Source organism: Bidens hawaiensis, unplaced genomic scaffold (assembly GCF_021521415.1).
Source record: "Bidens hawaiensis isolate Kalapana, Puna unplaced genomic scaffold, B.hawaiensis_p1.1 tig00022872_1, whole genome shotgun sequence".
Classification (NCBI taxonomy): Eukaryota; Viridiplantae; Streptophyta; class Magnoliopsida; order Asterales; family Asteraceae; genus Bidens; species Bidens hawaiensis.
Genome location: NW_027493567.1, coordinates 97,212 through 113,550, shown reverse-complemented (window position 1 = coordinate 113,550; position 16,339 = coordinate 97,212). Strand labels below are relative to the sequence as shown.

At 35.2% G+C, this 16,339-nt stretch overlaps 2 protein-coding genes and 1 pseudogene across 2 annotated transcripts; 1 reads left to right on the top strand and 2 right to left on the bottom strand.

Annotated features, from left to right (window-relative positions):
- Positions 1-196: 196 nt before the first annotated feature.
- On the top strand, positions 197-3,194 carry LOC143566325 (D-2-hydroxyglutarate dehydrogenase, mitochondrial-like). The gene is made up of 14 exons (XM_077053064.1): positions 197-490; positions 565-714; positions 806-876; positions 1,024-1,142; positions 1,211-1,306; positions 1,403-1,512; positions 1,606-1,686; positions 1,826-1,926; positions 2,022-2,130; positions 2,193-2,298; positions 2,395-2,480; positions 2,556-2,681; positions 2,760-2,854; positions 3,001-3,194. Exons 1-13 carry the CDS (start codon positions 254-256, stop codon positions 2,847-2,849), a joined length of 1,482 nt encoding a protein of 493 aa, XP_076909179.1. The 5' UTR covers positions 197-253; the 3' UTR covers positions 2,850-2,854; positions 3,001-3,194.
- A 690-nt stretch (positions 3,195-3,884) lies between these two features.
- On the bottom strand, positions 3,885-5,698 carry LOC143566324 (putative F-box/LRR-repeat protein At5g15620). Its single transcript, XM_077053062.1, has 3 exons — positions 4,525-5,698; positions 4,259-4,456; positions 3,885-4,172 (listed from the first exon to the last, which is right to left on the bottom strand). The coding sequence occupies exons 1-3, from the start codon at positions 5,683-5,685 to the stop codon at positions 3,894-3,896; spliced, it is 1,638 nt and encodes a 545-aa protein (XP_076909177.1). The 5' UTR covers positions 5,686-5,698; the 3' UTR covers positions 3,885-3,893.
- A 2,830-nt stretch (positions 5,699-8,528) lies between these two features.
- On the bottom strand, positions 8,529-13,468 carry LOC143566335 (uncharacterized; annotated as a pseudogene).
- Positions 13,469-16,339: the final 2,871 nt, after the last annotated feature.

Below are 16,339 nucleotides of genomic sequence, written 5' to 3'. Positions count from 1 at the left end.
AAGTCAGTTAATTAACCAAGACACATTAACTGTAACCATAACCGAATGGTCGGTTAATTAGTTTCACTTAACCATAACCGTCGGTTTTGTTCCGTTATGAATAATTCCCGTTAATGTTTTCGGTTATGGTTCTGTATTTGCTCACCCCTTATTGACAGCAGTTGCAGGTTTTACACATCATTGTGCGCCTGTACCTATAAACCAGTGTCCTGCAAGTCGTAGATGGAATCTTCAGTCGTTATCTTTAATTCACATGCACGATATGTCTGCAATTTACAACAGGAAGTTTGGATCAGTGGCCTCCACCATAGTTCAAAGAAACCCCAGGTTTTCAACTATTAATAATGATGATTTGATCCATTTTGAGAAAATATTAGGGGCGAAAAAAGTTATTCAAGATCATGAAGAACTGCAGACTGCAAACACGGATTGGATGCATAAATATAAAGGCTCAAGTAAGCTTATGCTTCAACCTGAGAACACCACAGAGGTTATAACTTTTTACTTTTAGAAAATAGATATATATGTTAGTCTGTGAGTCTGAATCGCGTGTAATGACTGCAGTTATCTCAAATTCTTGAGTATTGCAATTCAAGACGTTTGGCAGTTGTTCCTCAAGGTGGAAACACGGGTCTTGTTGGAGGAAGTGTGCCCGTGTTTGATGAGATTATTATTAATACTCGGCGTATGGATAATATTATTTCCTTTGACGAGGTAGATAGGTCAATTTTCTCATATTATTAGTCCGAAGCTTTTAATTAGTCATATGTTTTGTCAAAGTATGCGACTTTTAATATTTTTGCAGGTCAGTGGTGTACTGGTATGTGAAGCAGGATGTATACTGGAAAATCTCATTTCTTTCCTAGACAAACAAGGGTAAGACCGTACTTTGCAGTATGAAAAGTCATCCACTTATTATTATTATTATTATTATCATCATCATCATCATCATCATCATCATCATCATCATCATCATCCTTCTAAACAATATGGTGAGGCATTTTAGTTTGTTTCTTGTTTCAGATTTATTATGCCATTAGATTTAGGTGCAAAGGGAAGCTGCCAAATTGGTGGAAATATTTCTACGAACGCTGGAGGGTTGCGTTTAGTACGCTATGGATCTCTTCACGGAACCGTTCTTGGTATGCTTTTTTCATTTAATTCCATTCAAAGTTTGATAATTTTGTAGAATTAAACAGTTATGTTTCAGGGCTTGAGGTTGTTTTGGCGAATGGTAGTGTGATTGATATGCTCGGGACTTTGCGAAAAGATAATACTGGTTATGATTTGAAGCATTTGTTTATAGGTGTGACTCAACTTTAATACTTTATATATAATCATAATTATAGTGTATAAGTATATTATTATTTTGCTGATACAATGTTATTGCATCTATTTACAGGAAGTGAAGGGTCTTTGGGTATCATAACAAAGGTTTCAATACTCACACCTCCAAAGTTGTCTGCAGTAAATATAGCTTTTCTTGCTTGCGAAGATTATATCAGTTGCCAGGTAAAATATTATTTTTTAATTTTTACTGATATATTATACATGCTAAAACTAAAATATTTACAGATCTAATCAGTTACTTATGTTTGTTGTCAGAAACTTCTATTTCAAGCTAAAAGAAGGCTTGGTGAAATATTATCTGCATTTGAATTTCTTGATGCCCAAGCAATGAATCTGGTAAATCATCACCCAAGTGAATTTCTTTAAATTGTCTGGTATTTTTGGCTAAAGCTATCACATTTAACTGTAAAATGCAGTTGTTTATATCTTTATTATTATTATTATTATTAATACTACTATTATTTGTGTTTTATAGGTTCTTCACCATCTAGACGGTGTCCGGAATCCATTACCATCCTCAATTTATAACTTCTATGTTCTCATTGAGACGACAGGCAGCAATGAATTAAATGACAAGTAATTTACTGCTATATAATTTCAACTGCTTTAATTTGACCGGTCAACAAACTTTGAAGTAATATTTCTAAAGTGATTTGAACTCACATTTTAAGGGAGAAACTCGAGGCGTTTCTTCTTCACGCTATGGAAAGTGGTCTGGTATCTGATGGTGCCCTTGCACAGGATTTTAGCCAAGCATCATCATTTTGGCATATTCGTGAGGTTTGAGACCCGATGATTATATTTTATATCTTCACTTTTAATATTTATACACTTGTGTACAGGGTATTTCAGAAGCATTAATGAAAGCTGGAGCTGTATACAAGTATGATCTGTCAATACCTGTTGATAAGATGTATGATCTTGTTGAGGAGATGCGCACACGTCTCGGTAGCCATAATGATTTAGTTTGTTATATATATGCTAATAAGTTATCTCAGTCTGTTATTATATCCAAATTTAATTTTGAATAACATAAATGAATAGGTGATGCTGCAAATGTAGTGGGATATGGTCATCTTGGAGATGGTAATCTCCATTTAAACGTGTCGGCTCCAAAGTATGATGATGATGTAAGATTCATTTTCTTGCTTCATAAAAGCATAAATATAATATATTTTTTTCTCAATTTTATATAAAATGTGCAGATTTTAGCACAGATTGAACCTTTTGTGTATGAATGGACATCCCGACATCGTGGGAGTATTAGTGCTGAACACGGGCTAGGTCTAATGAAAGCTGAAAAGATCTACTACAGCAAGTCTTCTGAAACTGTAAGTCTACTTTATTATTATTATTTTTGTATTAGAGTATAATAGATAATTAGTTAAAACAAAGTTTCACTTGTACAGGTACAACTTATGGCTTCAATCAAGAAATTGTGGGACCCTAATGGAATATTGAATCCTTACAAAGTTATTCCATCATCATTGTTATCCTAATTCAGGTTAGAGACTTTATTATTATTATTATTATTATTATTATTTTAGTTTGTGTTTTACCGAAGGGTGTTTAGATACTTGAAAAATAGTTTGAGTAGTTCTGTTGAAGTGTGACAATGAAGGTCTGCTTACTGGTTTTAGAAATGTGCAGGATGTACATACGAAAGCACAACCAACCATCTGCAAGCTTCCATTGAGCACATGTTAGATTTATAAGTTAAATGATAACAATTAAAGATGGTTCTTCTTAAAATTATTTTTTGTTTGTTTTTTTATTTTTTGCTTTATTTTATTTTATTTTGAATCCTGTGAGGGATTGTGTTAGACATTGTTTGTGAACAGAAAGGAGACAAAAACCATGATATAAATGGATATTAACCCAAATTTGTCGACGGTCCAAGTATAAGTAAAGAGAACCACATAAACACTTGTACATATTTCCTTAACTATGACATATGAGGTGGTTATGCGCTCTCTCACTTTATTTGACAATGCGTTATGGTTTAACTAAAAGTGCTTAACACTTTGCCACATAGGTGGGTGAACTTTAGCTAACTCACCCTTTAGCAAGCTTGTGGTTTAACTAAAAAATAAATAAAAGAAAAAAAAAGTGTGGCTGGTTGGTTTGGGGTGAATCTCATCTCAATAGTTCTTTACCTATGTTAATGGGCTAGCATCTGCTATCATGGCGTCCAACTTTTAACACCTTGATGGTGATGGTGTCGCCTTTAGCGGCGCCTATGGGTTTGACGCCCACAACAACCAACTTTAGTTTGTGAATATCTTAGTAAGGTCAATGATCTTGTAGACCATTAGTGAGGAATCAGTACATTATTTACCCGAGGATTTGACAAGAATTGCTCTCCAGCACAACTTGATGGATACTGAAGGTCTAGATTGGTAATTTTCTTTTCAAGATATTGCATACTACATACATCATGCACTGGTACGCTTACTACTAAGTATCTGATAGCATATAATAGACTTAAACTCCAATTAGTTCAAATTAATTTATCAGTTTCCAACATAAAGTCTAAATCATTACTACTTTTCATGCCTTCGTCCGAACCGCCTAAATCCAAAGCAACATAAATTCTTCGTATCCTGATCAAATGTTTGATTGCCTGCTTCTTCTTGGACGACTGGTTTGATATTAACAAGTGAGGTAAATGATGTGCCTATAAAATTAGGACCTTCTTTCTTTACGAAGCTAATTGCTTTTTCTCCACGAGGTAATGCTATCAACAATGAAGAAGAAGGCGACACAATCTGAATATTGGTATGGCCTTGGTGTTCTTGTTTAAGTAGCTTCTCGTATGTAAACTGAAGAACATTAATAAATAACGAGTCATCTTAGCTAGAATAAATCCAATTAAGGATAATGAATATTTCACACGTGTAAGTCTTACCTTGACAACATCATTTTGTTCTTCAACAGGAAAGGATGATCTTAAAGTTAGAGATCGAGGACGACAACACCAAAGTACCGCATTCACAAAAGCTATATGAGCCAATGATTGTTCATGGCTTTCAAGTTGTAGCTCAACATGCTCCAAATCATAAGGCGCCAACACGGTCGTCTTTAGCTTCGCTAACTCTCTGAATTTCTGCAAGACAATTAGAATGAATATATATATATATATATATTTACAACAAAGTAATACATAAAACGAACCTGACTATATGTGGCGTGAATATACAAGTTCAAAACTTTGAATTCATCGTTCTTGTCCAAAAAATGCCTCAACTTCCAGAACCAACGAGTGCCTATACAGTCGTCAGAATAACACCGCATACATGCTTTCAAACAGGTTGGATCGCTTACCCGAGGCTCGTTTATATGAAAATTACCAAATAAATTAAACGAAACCAAATTGGGTGTGCTCAACTCAATTTCTTCCAAGTCACAATTTGATACCAATGTCCTCAAGGAAGGGCTTGACAACTTGAGATTGTTGTATTTACAACCAGTAGCCAACAACAAAGTTTCAACAAAGGGGAAGTTGGATAAGAAGTCGGTGAAACAATTCGAGCCTGTTATGGGACATCCATAGTAAGCCACGGTTGTTAGTTTTTTGCATGAAGCCAGGTTCATTTGCGGTGCCCCTCTTTCGGCTAATATCCCAAGAATACATAGATTTGGAGCTTCAATATCTATTCTCTCAACTCGTGTTTTATAGTAAATCATAACCCTTTGAAGATTCTGATGCCCGTAAACACAAAACCTTTTGAAACCATGACAATTTGTGATACGAAAATCTTTCAAAAGAGGGCAACTAGCGGTGAGATACGTGATGGCTTCATCATCTAACGAAACGTTTTCAAGTTTCAACCAAATCAAAGACTTAAACTTGACAACATCAACCATCAAGGAAGACGGCAACTCACACCCACATATGGTCAAAGATTTCAACGCGGACACAGTTAAGAGTGCGTTAGGCAAACGATACCTAAACCATCTAGGAACATCAATCTCCAACGCTTTCACGCCTTTCTTAGAAAGTAACTCAAGGCATCTGTTAACAATATCTATTTCCGCTTGCTCGTGGATATCTGTAACGAGCTTGAGCGTGCTCGCAGTGACAACATCTTGACGGCAAAATCTAGACGTGGTATACTCAAGATACTTGAAAAATGTTTCTCGAGATTTAAAATCATCTATCTTGAAATATAAAAGCGGGAAAGAAGCGGTTAGGTGAAGCCAGGGCTTAGACAATACACTCATCCGAACAAGCTCTTCAGGAGAGCCATTAATACAAGAGAGTATATAATGAATAATCAAATCAGGAAGCTGTGTAATCCGGTCCATCTCTCGGGTTTCGATTTCAGAAGGCATGGGAGTAAATATTTATATTTAAGGATAATTTAATATAAACATAATATGAGTAACTTACTCTTCGAAGAAGAAGATCGATTTTTACTCTGTCGCCGTTTTGTAGAAGATCATGATGGGAATAGTAGAATAATAATAATAATAATACTACGTACGTACGTGAAGGTTTAGGGATTTAATTGAGAACTAATGACTAGTGGGCCCACATGTAAACATTTACCAGCCATATTCGAGTTAAATAAGATTTGGTTTGGGCTTTAACATGTTTTAAACAGGTAAACGCGTGCTTAAATTCGTGTTTATACACGTTAACTACGTGCTAACTTATTAATGGCCTGTTTAAACATGTTTATATTATTTATTATTTTTTTAAAATAAAATATATGTCTTACTTAGTGGATGTTATGATTTTATTTTAGACAATTATAAGTTTTTGTTTCAAATACTATAAGGATTACGTACTAAGTAGACTTTTATGAACTTTTGTCTCACCACATATGTGATATATGTGGTGTCTCATGTAATCTGTTTCTAAACATATTGGTGCTTGAAAACAATGGCACAGTTAGCTATCATATCGTATTCGTATTTAGCATCATAAGTAATCGTGTCGTGTCTGACCTAGTCTATATAGGTACTTTTCTTTTTTCATAAGATATTGAATTATATTATGCTTTATCTTCTAAATAGAACTTTGAAGTTCATTAATATGGTAATTATGATATTAGCACATCGCATTACATACATTATACACTAGTACAACACTCACTATTGATTCAATTCACAGGCTCGTTCATCCAAGTGCTCTCAAGCTCCATTACACATGTATATATATCTATACCATACATAATACATTTAACTAATCTAGACAGGACGGTTTAGCAAGGATTGCAATAAAGTAAGGGGTTTTGAGCCAACTCTAAATCTAACACTTTCGTTATAAGTTGTCCAATTCTCGTAATTACCACTTCCATAACATATATTTTTATCATGTATAATAAAGATTTACAAATTAATTTCCATATTAATACAACTTCTAAATTCTTTAGTTGGTGACGTACTTCCACTACAAAGATTAGTTATACTGACGTTTTCAGAAGAGTCATGGATATATGGGTTACATTTATATTACGAACAAAGTAAATAACTAGATAGAAACTATTTTGTGAAGTTTGTAAGATAACTCAACTCTTATTTTTATCAACCATTTTGCTTCTGAATGCTAAAATCTAAACATTGAACATTAAACGAGTGTGAGTCAAAAACATTACTCACTACTTTTGCAGTATTATAATTCATAAGATTTGTTTAGAATTTAATTTCAACAAAGTGGCTGTAGTTTAGTGGTAAGAATTCCACGTTGTGGCCGTGGAGACCTGGGCTGGAATCCCAGCAGCCACACTTTTTATTTCGTTTTTGTCTTCTATTTTATACTAATTATTTTTTTATTAATTCAGATTTTATAGTTTAAATACATAATAACCACCTTTACAAAAATACCATACAGATTGTTATTGTTATAACTTATAAATAAATTATAATATTTTATGAACTTTCAAATGTAAAATAGGTAAGTACAAGAATCAATGTCTGACAAAAGATTTAAATAAGCTTGCTAATATACTTGTAATGTATTGCAAGAAATAGATATGCAAACATTATGTTTTGCATGAACATATATATATAAACTTCAAGTTTTCTTTTCAATAATCTTTCACCAGGTCGAATCGTCATTAATCTGCAAGATCGATGCACCAAATGGTGGATAATGAACAACTAAATTGTTGTGTGAGCATTTGTGTTTTGGAGAATTTAGAAGCAACGGATCGAGGTGATCAATCGTTGGTTAATAATTTTATATAGGGATTTTAGAAGCAACGGAAGTGACTGTTACGTACAGGGGACGAAAGATTTACAAAGAATAAGGTACTTGACTTGCAAAGGGAGTTGATGGTGACAATGTAGAATTATTTGTGGTATCGTTTCGAATTATTTATGTTTAGACACTCGAGAAATAGTTGTGTGGTTTCATTGAAGTATTAAGTATATGTATGACAATGAAGGTGTTCTTACTGATTTTTAAAATGTGCAGTATGTACATATGAAAGCCCAACCAACCATCTGCAAGCTTCCATGGAGCACATGTTAGATGTTATTAGTTTGGTTGTTCATGGCACACTTACCAGTGTTTTATAATGATAACAATTAAAAGATGGTTCTTTTTTAAAGTATTTTATTTTGAATCCTGTGACATTGTGTTAAGACATTGTTTGCAAACACAGGTGACCAAGGAGACAAAAACAATGATAAAAATGGGTATTTTAACCCAAATCCGTCAACGGTCTAAGTTTAAGTAAAGAAAACCACGTACATAAACACTTGTACATATTCCTTTAACTATGATACGCACATCACAGTATTTCTGATATTAGCACATCACATTACATACATCATGTAGGCCAGATTACATATATCATAAACAAGTACGCAATACTGATAAGTGTTTGATAACATAATATTTAAAAAAGAGTAACCGCAATTTGTTCAGATTTATCAGTTTCCACCATAAACTCTAAATCGTTACCACTAACTTTCATAACTTTACCTATTTTTGCAATAATAGATTGGTCCATGGCGGGATTAACAACATTTTATATGTGTCAGATCTATTTACTTACTTTTGAAGGACATTTAAACGTTCATTTTCAAAATTACAGTGGAAAAGGGAATACCCGCCTAAACCCAACGCCACAAAATTTCTCCATATCCACATCCTTTAATTGCCCGCTTCTTCTTGGATGACTGTCTAGATATTAACAAGTGAGATAAACAACGGGTCTATAAAACTAATTAGATAAAATAAGTGTACCTTCTTCCTTTATGTATCTAATTGCTTTTTCGTCACGAAGTAATGCCATCAACAATGAAGAAGAAGGTGACACAATCTTAATATTTGTGTGTCCTTGATCTTCTTGTTCAAGTAGCTTCTCGTATGTAAACTGAAGAACATTAACAAATCGTGGATCGTCTTTCTAGAATAAATCCCATAAAGGGTAGTGAATATTTCATCAAATAATAAATCACATATGTATTAAGTCTTACCTTGACAACATCACTTTGTTCTTCAAAAGAAAAGGATGATCTTAAAGTTAGAGATTGGGGACGACAACACCAAAGTACCGCATTCACGAAAGCTATATGAGCCAATGATTCTTCATGGCTTTCGAGTTGTAGCTCAACATGCTCCAGTTCATAAGGTGGCAACTCGATCGCCTTTAGCTTCTCCAACTCTTTGAATTTCTGCAAGACAGTAGGAATTATTATATATAAATCATCATCATCATCATCATCATCATCATCATCATCATCATCATCATCATCATCATCATCATCATCATCATCGTACTTAGTATATCCCACCAATAGCAATGCTATGGTAGGGTCTGAGGAGGGTAAGATGTAGACAACCTTACCTCTATCCCATAGGGATAGAGAGGCTGCTTCCGGTGAGACCCCCTGCTCGATAGTAGTTTTGCATCAAGCCTTGGACATAAGGCACATAGCACTCAATCATCGGGACACCGGCTGATCGGTGCATGTGCCCTTGTCTTTCGGCTATCAACGCCACCACATGATGCCTGATTAACCTTCCGCCACTTTTAACGTTATTTTCACGAGATTAGTAAAATAACGTCAAAATTAGTGCAATGAATATATATAAATGTTCAAAACAAAGTTATACATAAACGATTGATCAAACAAACGAACCTGACTATATGCGACATGAACATACAAGTTCAAAACTTTGAATTCATTTTACTTGTCCAAAAAACGCCTCAACTTCTGGAACCAAATAGCATCTATACACTCGTTGGGATAACATCGCATACACGCTTTTAAGCAGGTTGGATCGCTTATCTGAGACTCGCGTATACGAAGATTACATACGTAATCAAACGAAACCAAATTGGGTGTACTCAACTCAATTTCTTCCAAATCACAATGTGAGTCTAACACCAATGTCCTCAAGGAAGGGCTTGACAATTTGAGATTGTTGCATTTATAGCTAATAATCAACACCAAACTTTTAATAAAGGGGAAGTTAGATAAGAAGTCGGTGAAACAATTCGAGCCTGGGAAGGGACATCCATAGTAATCCACAGTTGTTAGTTTTTTGCATGAAGCTGTTAGGAACAAAGCGGCGCGCGGAAGCGAAACAACACACACATGCACAACGATAAACACGCATAAACGAAAATTTAAACGACACAAGAATTTAACGTGGTTCGGTCCCCGCGAGGGGACCTACGTCCACGGGCTGCAACTAGGTTTTCTTATTAGCTCAGAACAACGATTACAATTACATGATGGGATATATATAATAAACAGTATTAGGGTTAAACATAATTAGGAACCAAAACTGGGCCTCCTAATAAAACCGGCCCAAAGGCCTTCATAACCCAACAATCTCCCACTTGAAGGCTTTGCGATAAATTCCAGCCTGCCATCCAAGTAAATATAACAATCTCATTCATCCAGTAACTCTAGTAATCTTTAGTAGTAGAAATCTACCAAGCCTCCAGTTCTAAGAACAAGCTAAAACTTCAACAAAAGAAGTTCTCCAAGCCTCCAGTTCTCTAGGAACAAACTAAGATTTCTACCAATCCACACCCTGGTTGCATCCGCCCTTCTCATCAGTTACCTGAAAGGCCTATTGAAGCTCCCGAGAACTCCAATCCGGTCATCCCAGACCCAGCCATGACAAAACTCGCCAATGACTCATCCTCAATCTTAACCAACCCTCACTTACTCACACAACCGGCTTCAAAGACTTCCAGAGGATAAACACTCTCCAAATCAGCAGACTATACCAGGAGAGATTTTCACATTCGGATTCCTGGTCCTCCGAACCCAACGTCCCTTTGGAAACAAACCTAGAACACACCTGCGTGCTCCCACTGTTACCAAAACCCCGAACATGTTCAGACCTCCTCCGAATACGCTCAAACTAACATCACTGTGGCTCCAGGCTTCATGTCTGCAAACTGAAACCCCTTAGCTCTACCCGATTCAGCGAGCCAAGACCTTATAACTCGGAAGTTGGTTCACTTCTTCCGACGATACAAAGAAAAACTCGTATCTTCCAAAAGTCTTTAATTAAAAGATTCAACAATGCTTCATTGAAGTGAGTAACAAATAAAGCATACCATAATCTTGAACCCAAGAGTCGTCACCGCCTTCACTGAGTCCCAATGCATCAACCCCAGATACATTCTCAAAAGCAGAATTCCAAACCTTTCGACATCGACCCTTAAAATGTCTCACCTCTACGCAACCTACCAAGTCGACTATGCCCAGCTCCCATTGTCTCTGTTATCCCAACCCATGCCACACCAACACTCCATGACCCCACTCGTACTATCCCGGCAAATAACTTTACCCAACACGAGATCCTGAACCTCTCAAATGGTGTACCACTGATCACCAGCAAACAAGATATAACTTCACAATTCCAAACGAACAAAAAGTAATAATCACAGTTCCGAACCAGCTAATAGGAAAACAGTTATAACAACAGTAGAACTTTCATGGAGAACAAGCGGTACCAAGGGTTCTATGACCGTACACCCGATCAGTTAACACAAACCCTAACCGAAAAGTCATCCAAACGAGCAATAGTTTACATGACTTGCCACTAACCTCATTTTTTTTTCATTTATGCCGTCACCAGCACACCCGCTGGTTCCATTTTCTCCAAGTTTATCCATCACCAGTACTATATCCAAGTTCACATGACAAACCAATCAACCAAAATCCATAACCGTCAACATTCCGATCACAACTATCTCGTCTTCAGTTATAACAATAACAAACGAGAACAAATCGAAAACAGTGAACAGACACAACAAGGGCACGGGCCTAAACTTGACGATTGTTCAACAGAACACTGCCAAATAAACCGATTTGCTCTTGCAATAACCGATAAATCAACTAACTGTAAATAAGCTATATAAAGTTACCTCAGACTAATCTCTTGCAAACAAATCTGAACCCGAACCTAAATGGTCTTCACAAAACCGGGTTAAAATAATAATGGTTGATAATAACGCCAAAACACGAACTTAAAATAATTCCAAAACAGTGTTTAGGCTAAAGAACCGGCCCAACAAGTTGTTACATTTGGCCCAACCAGTCTTGAAATAAGAAAATCACAAAATCCAAATGCTGGCCCAAAAACCAACAATGGCCCATCAACTTAAAGTAGCCCAGTAGAAATAAGACCCACCCAGGGCTTCTTTTGAAACTTACTGGTCAAATAAAACAAAAAACAAGTCAAAAGCGTGTAGGTCACCTTCTTGTAACAAGAAACCGTCAACATGCAGCAGCTAAAAGAGAAGCTCCGGCCACGCTTTTCCGGCCAAACAAACCAGCACGCAAAACGCTACCCGGTGACCAAATCTGCTCTTCGCAACAACAAAGCCAACCACATGTCTCGACATCCAACAACATCCAAGGATCCTTTGTCAATCGAACCAGATTCTCGGTTTTTCGGCGACATCATCACCCTTAAAACCGATGAACATTTGAGCCTTAAAACCTTTTGACCTTCAACCGAACCAATAAAAAAACAGGCGACCTCCAAGAGTTATTCACGGTGACGGACCCACCCAACCCTAATCACCAAAAAACAGATTCGAACCAAAACCTTCTGCGAAATCGTTACCAGTGCAACGAACCGTGTGTCCAACAAGCCAAAGCTCTGATGCCACTTGTTAGGAACAAAGCGGCGCGCGGAAGCGAAACAACACACACATGCACAACGATAAACACGCATAAACGAAAATTTAAACGACACAAGAATTTAACGTGGTTCGGTCCCCGCGAGGGGACCTACGTCCACGGGCTGCAACTAGGTTTTCTTATTAGCTCAGAACAACGATTACAATTACATGATGGGATATATATAATAAACAGTATTAGGGTTAAACATAATTAGGAACCAAAACTGGGCCTCCTAATAAAACCGGCCCAAAGGCCTTCATAACCCAACAGAAGCCAGGTTCATTTGCGGTGCCCCTCTTTCGGCCCAATCTATTACCCCAAGAGTACATAAATTTGGAGCTTCAATATCTATTCTCTCAATGTGTGCTTTATGGTAAATCGCAACCTTTTGAAGATTCTGATGCCCGTAGACACAAAACCTTTTGAAACCATGACAATATCTAATATGAAAATCTTTCAAAAGAGGGCAACTAGCGGTGAGATACGTGATCGCTTCATCATCTAACGAAACGTTTTCAAGTTTCAACCAAATCAAAGACTTAAACTTGACAACATCAGCCATCAAGGAAGACGGCAAATCACATCCACATATGGTCAAAGATTTCAATGCGGACACAGTTAAGAGTGCGTTAGGCGAACGATACCTAAACCATCTAGGAACATCAATCTCCAACGCTTTCACGCCTTTCTTAAAAAGTAACTCAAGGCATCTGTTAACAATATCTATTTCCGCTTGATCGTGGATATATGTAACGAGATTGACCGTGTTCGCAGTGACAACATCTTGACGGCAAAATCTAGACGTGGTATACTCGACATACTTGAAAAAAGTTTCTCTAGATTTAAAATCATCCATATTGAAATATAAAAGCGGGTAAGAAGCAGTTAGGTGAAACCAGGTCTTAGACAATACACTCATTCGAACAAGTTCTGAGGGAGAGCCATAAATACAAGAGAGTATGTCATGAAGAATAAATTCAGGAAGCTGTGAAATCCGATCCATTCGGGTTTCAAGTTCAGAAGTTATGGTTTCCATGGGAGTAAATAAATATTTATATTTGGTGAGAATGTAATATGAACATAATATGAGTAAAGATTAGAGTAAGTTTTACGCTATGAAGAAGAAGATCGAATTTTACTCTGCCGCCACTTTGTAGAAGACGGGAATGGTAGATAATAATAATAATAATAATAATAATAATAATAATAATAATAATAATAATACGTGAGGGTTTAGGGATTTAATTGAGAACTAATGACTTGTGGGCCCACATGTACTCATTTACAAGCAATTTTTGAGTTTGGGTTTGGGCTTAGCAAGATTTATGTTTTAAAACAGGCTGATACATTCAAGAACGTGTTTAAACAAGTATAAATACATGTTAACTTGTTAATGACCTGCTTAAAGCTGTTTATATATTATTTATTGTTATTTTTTAAATAAAATATATGTTCTACGTAGCGGATGCTATGATTTTATTTTAGATTGTTATGTATATTTGTTTCAATATGTTAAGGGTTATGTATAAGTTACGACTTTTATGAACTTTTGTTTAACCACGCATATATGTGATATTTGTCGTGTCCCTAAACAAGTCATATCGTGTAACATGTTTTTAAGCGGGCTCGTGTGTAGAAAAATGGCTCGGTTAGTTATCGCGTCGTTTTCATGTCTAACACCACAAGTAATCGTGTCTTATCTTGTTATGTCAACCCAAGTTTAGATAGGTGTTTTTCTTTTCAAGATACAGAATTATATTATGCTTTATTATTTAAATAGACTTTTGAATTTATGTTAGTGTCATAGTTATGATATCGTCCATCACTACGATATTAGCACATGACATTACACAATCCAAACCGCGCGGCTTAACGAAGAAAGAAATAGAGTAAGGGTTTTGGGTCACACTTCCCTCGGATCTACAAATTCAAAAATAAAATAAAAATTAATTGTAGGTAGTTTGGGCTTTGGGATTGTTGGCAATGAGATTTGTGCTCTATTCAGGCCTAATGCATTTAATTCCAACACATTTACTTACGAATGAGTAGATTTGGGTTGTTTTATTCGGACCAAATACAAGCTTCTAATAAGCTAATAGCAAGACAATTGCATATTTATATACTAAAAGGTACAGTTTTTCTTTAGTAATTTTTAAGCAGTATGCTCATTTATTGATAGTATGAGTGGAGCATAACGCGTAACCTCACCTCGTTTGAGAATGAGAATATGAGATACAGTAAGTGGAGGAGATTTATAAAATTTTCGGCTTTTATACTGCTACATGGTTTGTGGTTGGATATATATATATATATATATAGGGTAAGGATCCTAAGAGAACCCTTTGCAAATTGAGAACTTTGAGAACCATTTTGAACCACTAAAAATACATTTAAAAAAATATTTAAAAAAACCATAAAACAAAAAATAATAAAAATTTTAAAAAAGTAAAAAAACCAAAATTCTTATATTTCATTCAGGTTTCAATAAAAAAAATAAAAAAAATACAAAAAAAATAAAAAAAACGTCGTATTATACACATATGTATAATTTTATATAATCTTTAGTTACGTAATATACACATATGTACAGTATCATTTATCTTAAATTACACGTATGTGTACAAAAAAAACATGTAAATATACATATATGTATGTATTATACATATGTGTATATAATTTAGCTAAATCGAGTTTTTGTTTTTTTTATGAAACCGAGATGATAAAATAAGAATTTTGGTTTTTATACTTTTTTTGATTTTTGTGTTTTTTATATTTTATGATTTTTTTATGTTTGGGTTTTTTGTGATCCAAAATGGTTCTCATAGTTATCAATTTCAAAAAGGTTCTCTTATGATCATGATCATATATATATATATATGAGTTTCAATTATATTACAAAGTAAATAACTAGATAACAACCGTTAGTTATTAGTTTTATTTGCTATTTTGTTTTTTAATACTAAATTCTAAACCTTAAACATTCAACGAGAGTTTATTATCATTAGGTTTGCTGTATCATAATTCACAATATATGTATAAAATTTATTTCCAACAAGGTGGCTGTAGTTTAGTGGTAAGAATTCCACGTTGTGGCCGTGGAGATCTGGGCTCGAATCCCAGCAGGCACACTTGGTTTTTTTGTTTAATATATTAAATAAAAACTCCTTATAAAATCGCATGAACATAGATAATGAACCGGTAAAGCCTTTTCGTTTTGGAGAAATTAGAAGCAACCGAAGTGATAAATAGTTAATGTATTTATTTGGAGAATTTAGAAGTAACAGCCAACAGGAGCAAGAGACATGAGACGAAAAAGTTGCAAATCATAAGGTACATGACTTGCAAATAGAGTCAATCGATAGGGCTTTAATCAGGTAAAACCGACCAAAATCGGAGACTAAGAGATAGAGTCAGTTAAAGTTGTGAGTTTAGTGATATTCCCAATTTGCAAAATGAAAACTCGATGATAAATGTTTTCCTAGGTTTTGTTTAGTTCAAAGGATCATAATGATCAAGACCACCACCAAATGTTGAGAAAATGCATTATATATACATATGTTTAGTAAATAAGTAAACATTTGGTTACATGTCATAGACAATAAAAGTTATAGAAGTGGCAGGAAGAGTTTTGAGAAGGTTTGCTGTAAAACCTCCATAAAAACCTTTAATACCCTCCAACCTAAACAAGTGTGAACCAAGTTTTTAGTTTATTAGATCAAATAAGAAGTTTTATACCCTCCACCATTCATCTCTTAATATTGTTCTTAAAAAGGCCCGGCTCCGAGAACGGTTAAAAATTTTGGTGTCGAAGGCAAAAAAAATTTTTGGGCCTTAATAAAAAAGGGGTATCTTGTTGGGTTTACAATTTAATTTT

Excerpts from the sequence above, each read along its gene's own strand:
- LOC143566325 (XM_077053064.1), top strand. The coding sequence starts at position 254 with ATGCACGATATGTCTGCAATTTACAACAGGAAGTTTGGATCAGTGGCC. Across the intron at positions 715-805 it reads ATATTATTTCCTTTGACGAG|GTCAGTGGTGTACTGGTATG; the intron begins GTAGATAGGTCA and ends ATATTTTTGCAG. Across the intron at positions 2,131-2,192 it reads CATTTTGGCATATTCGTGAG|GGTATTTCAGAAGCATTAAT; the intron begins GTTTGAGACCCG and ends ACTTGTGTACAG.
- LOC143566324 (XM_077053062.1), bottom strand. The coding sequence starts at position 5,685 with ATGCCTTCTGAAATCGAAACCCGAGAGATGGACCGGATTACACAGCTT. Across the intron at positions 4,457-4,524 it reads TTCACGCCACATATAGTCAG|AAATTCAGAGAGTTAGCGAA; the intron begins GTTCGTTTTATG and ends ATTGTCTTGCAG. Across the intron at positions 4,173-4,258 it reads AACAAAATGATGTTGTCAAG|TTTACATACGAGAAGCTACT; the intron begins GTAAGACTTACA and ends AATGTTCTTCAG.